Raw genomic sequence first — 1,315 nt, 5'->3', positions numbered from 1 at the left:
TATCACTATTTAAAATTATCTTATTCATTTATTATTGTTTATTCAATGTCTCCTCCTACTAAATATAAGCTCCTAGGAGTAGGAAGTTTATGTAGTTCACTGATGCATAATCAGAGCCAAGAGCAGTGCTTGGCAAATAGAAGGTAGTTCATATGTATTTGTTGAATGAATGAGCAAATGGACAATCTAACAATACAAAGAGAGTATTGAGTAGCTTCATGGAAAGCAAATTTATGTCCTCATTTTCTTTGTATATAGAAATAAATTTTCAGAACTGTAGCACTAAAAATAAATGAAAAAACCCTAAACATCCAGAACTTTTTGCCTTACAGTACACGTGTATCCAGATTTTCACCTTGCTTAACACTAAGTAGGCAGGCAAAGTTAGATGTATTTTCTCTTACCTTATTCACCAGAAGAGCAAACAGGACGTAGCCCGAAGGAGCTTGCTGGGTACAGAAGTCTGGGATAATGGCCTTTTTATAGCGCAAGCCAGACCAGGGAGGAGCCACCCTCTGTGGGATGGTCTGATTCATTCCTAACCAAACCCAGATCCACCCATATCTCCACCTCTATTTCTCCAGCAATATGTGTTTACTTCCCAACTTACTCACGTACTCATCTGTACTCGTTTTAGCAAGTTCCAAACTTAGGTTTACACAAGCCCTGTGTATTATAGATTTTGTGGAAGGGTCCCTTTTGGCTCTTTGTGTGCAGGGCCCACACCTACTTATTTTGTAACACCCACTTTGGCTTGGTAGGTTGATAAATATCTATTGATAAATACACTTCCTGATCCTTGTCTCTAGAAGGGTAGAATATACATTTATAAGAAAGTGATTTATGGTAGAAAAATAACAAGCACCTACCTCATGCCCCTTTTTATCTGTGGATTCCATCCCTGGATACCGAGAGAACTGGCCATGAGATGAATTTGATCTTCTAGAGATTATAATGAGTGGAGAGAAAATAGGAAAATTTAATTTGCATTTTTCAAAAGAGAGCAAGAATGTGAGCTCTTGAGTTAGAAGTAGTGATCACTAGGAGCACGAGTTTATTGGGCAAGAATCATTAGTCTAATTTTAGTTTGTTTTCAAGTTTGTTTCATTGGGGCATCAGAGACATGTTCCATATATTCTTCCTTCTTAAACTATAGGTTTTCTCATTTATTGCCATTAAATATATAGGAGACTCCTATCCCTGGGCTCTCTCTTGATAGACACACTGCATCTCCATATGGATGTCCCTTAGTTATTTATAACAATCCATACTGTTCAAAACTGAACTCATGTTGTGATCCCTACCAAAACTATCA

General features: G+C 37.3%; 1 protein-coding gene across 1 annotated transcript in view; it reads right to left on the bottom strand.

Moving 5' to 3' along the window:
- LOC105821746 (filaggrin-2-like) overlaps window positions 1-1,315 on the bottom strand; it is a 123,146-nt gene that overhangs the window by 67,669 nt on the left and 54,162 nt on the right. The window contains 1 exon segment of the mRNA XM_012658508.1: window positions 405-538. Coding sequence (XP_012513962.1) covers window positions 405-538 — 134 coding nt within the window.

The sequence above is a fragment of the Propithecus coquereli genome, unplaced genomic scaffold (genome assembly GCF_000956105.1).
Source record: "Propithecus coquereli isolate 6110/MARCELLA unplaced genomic scaffold, Pcoq_1.0 Scaffold59, whole genome shotgun sequence".
Lineage (NCBI taxonomy): Eukaryota > Metazoa > Chordata > Mammalia > Primates > Indriidae > Propithecus > Propithecus coquereli.
This window is presented reverse-complemented; position numbering and strand designations above follow the sequence as displayed.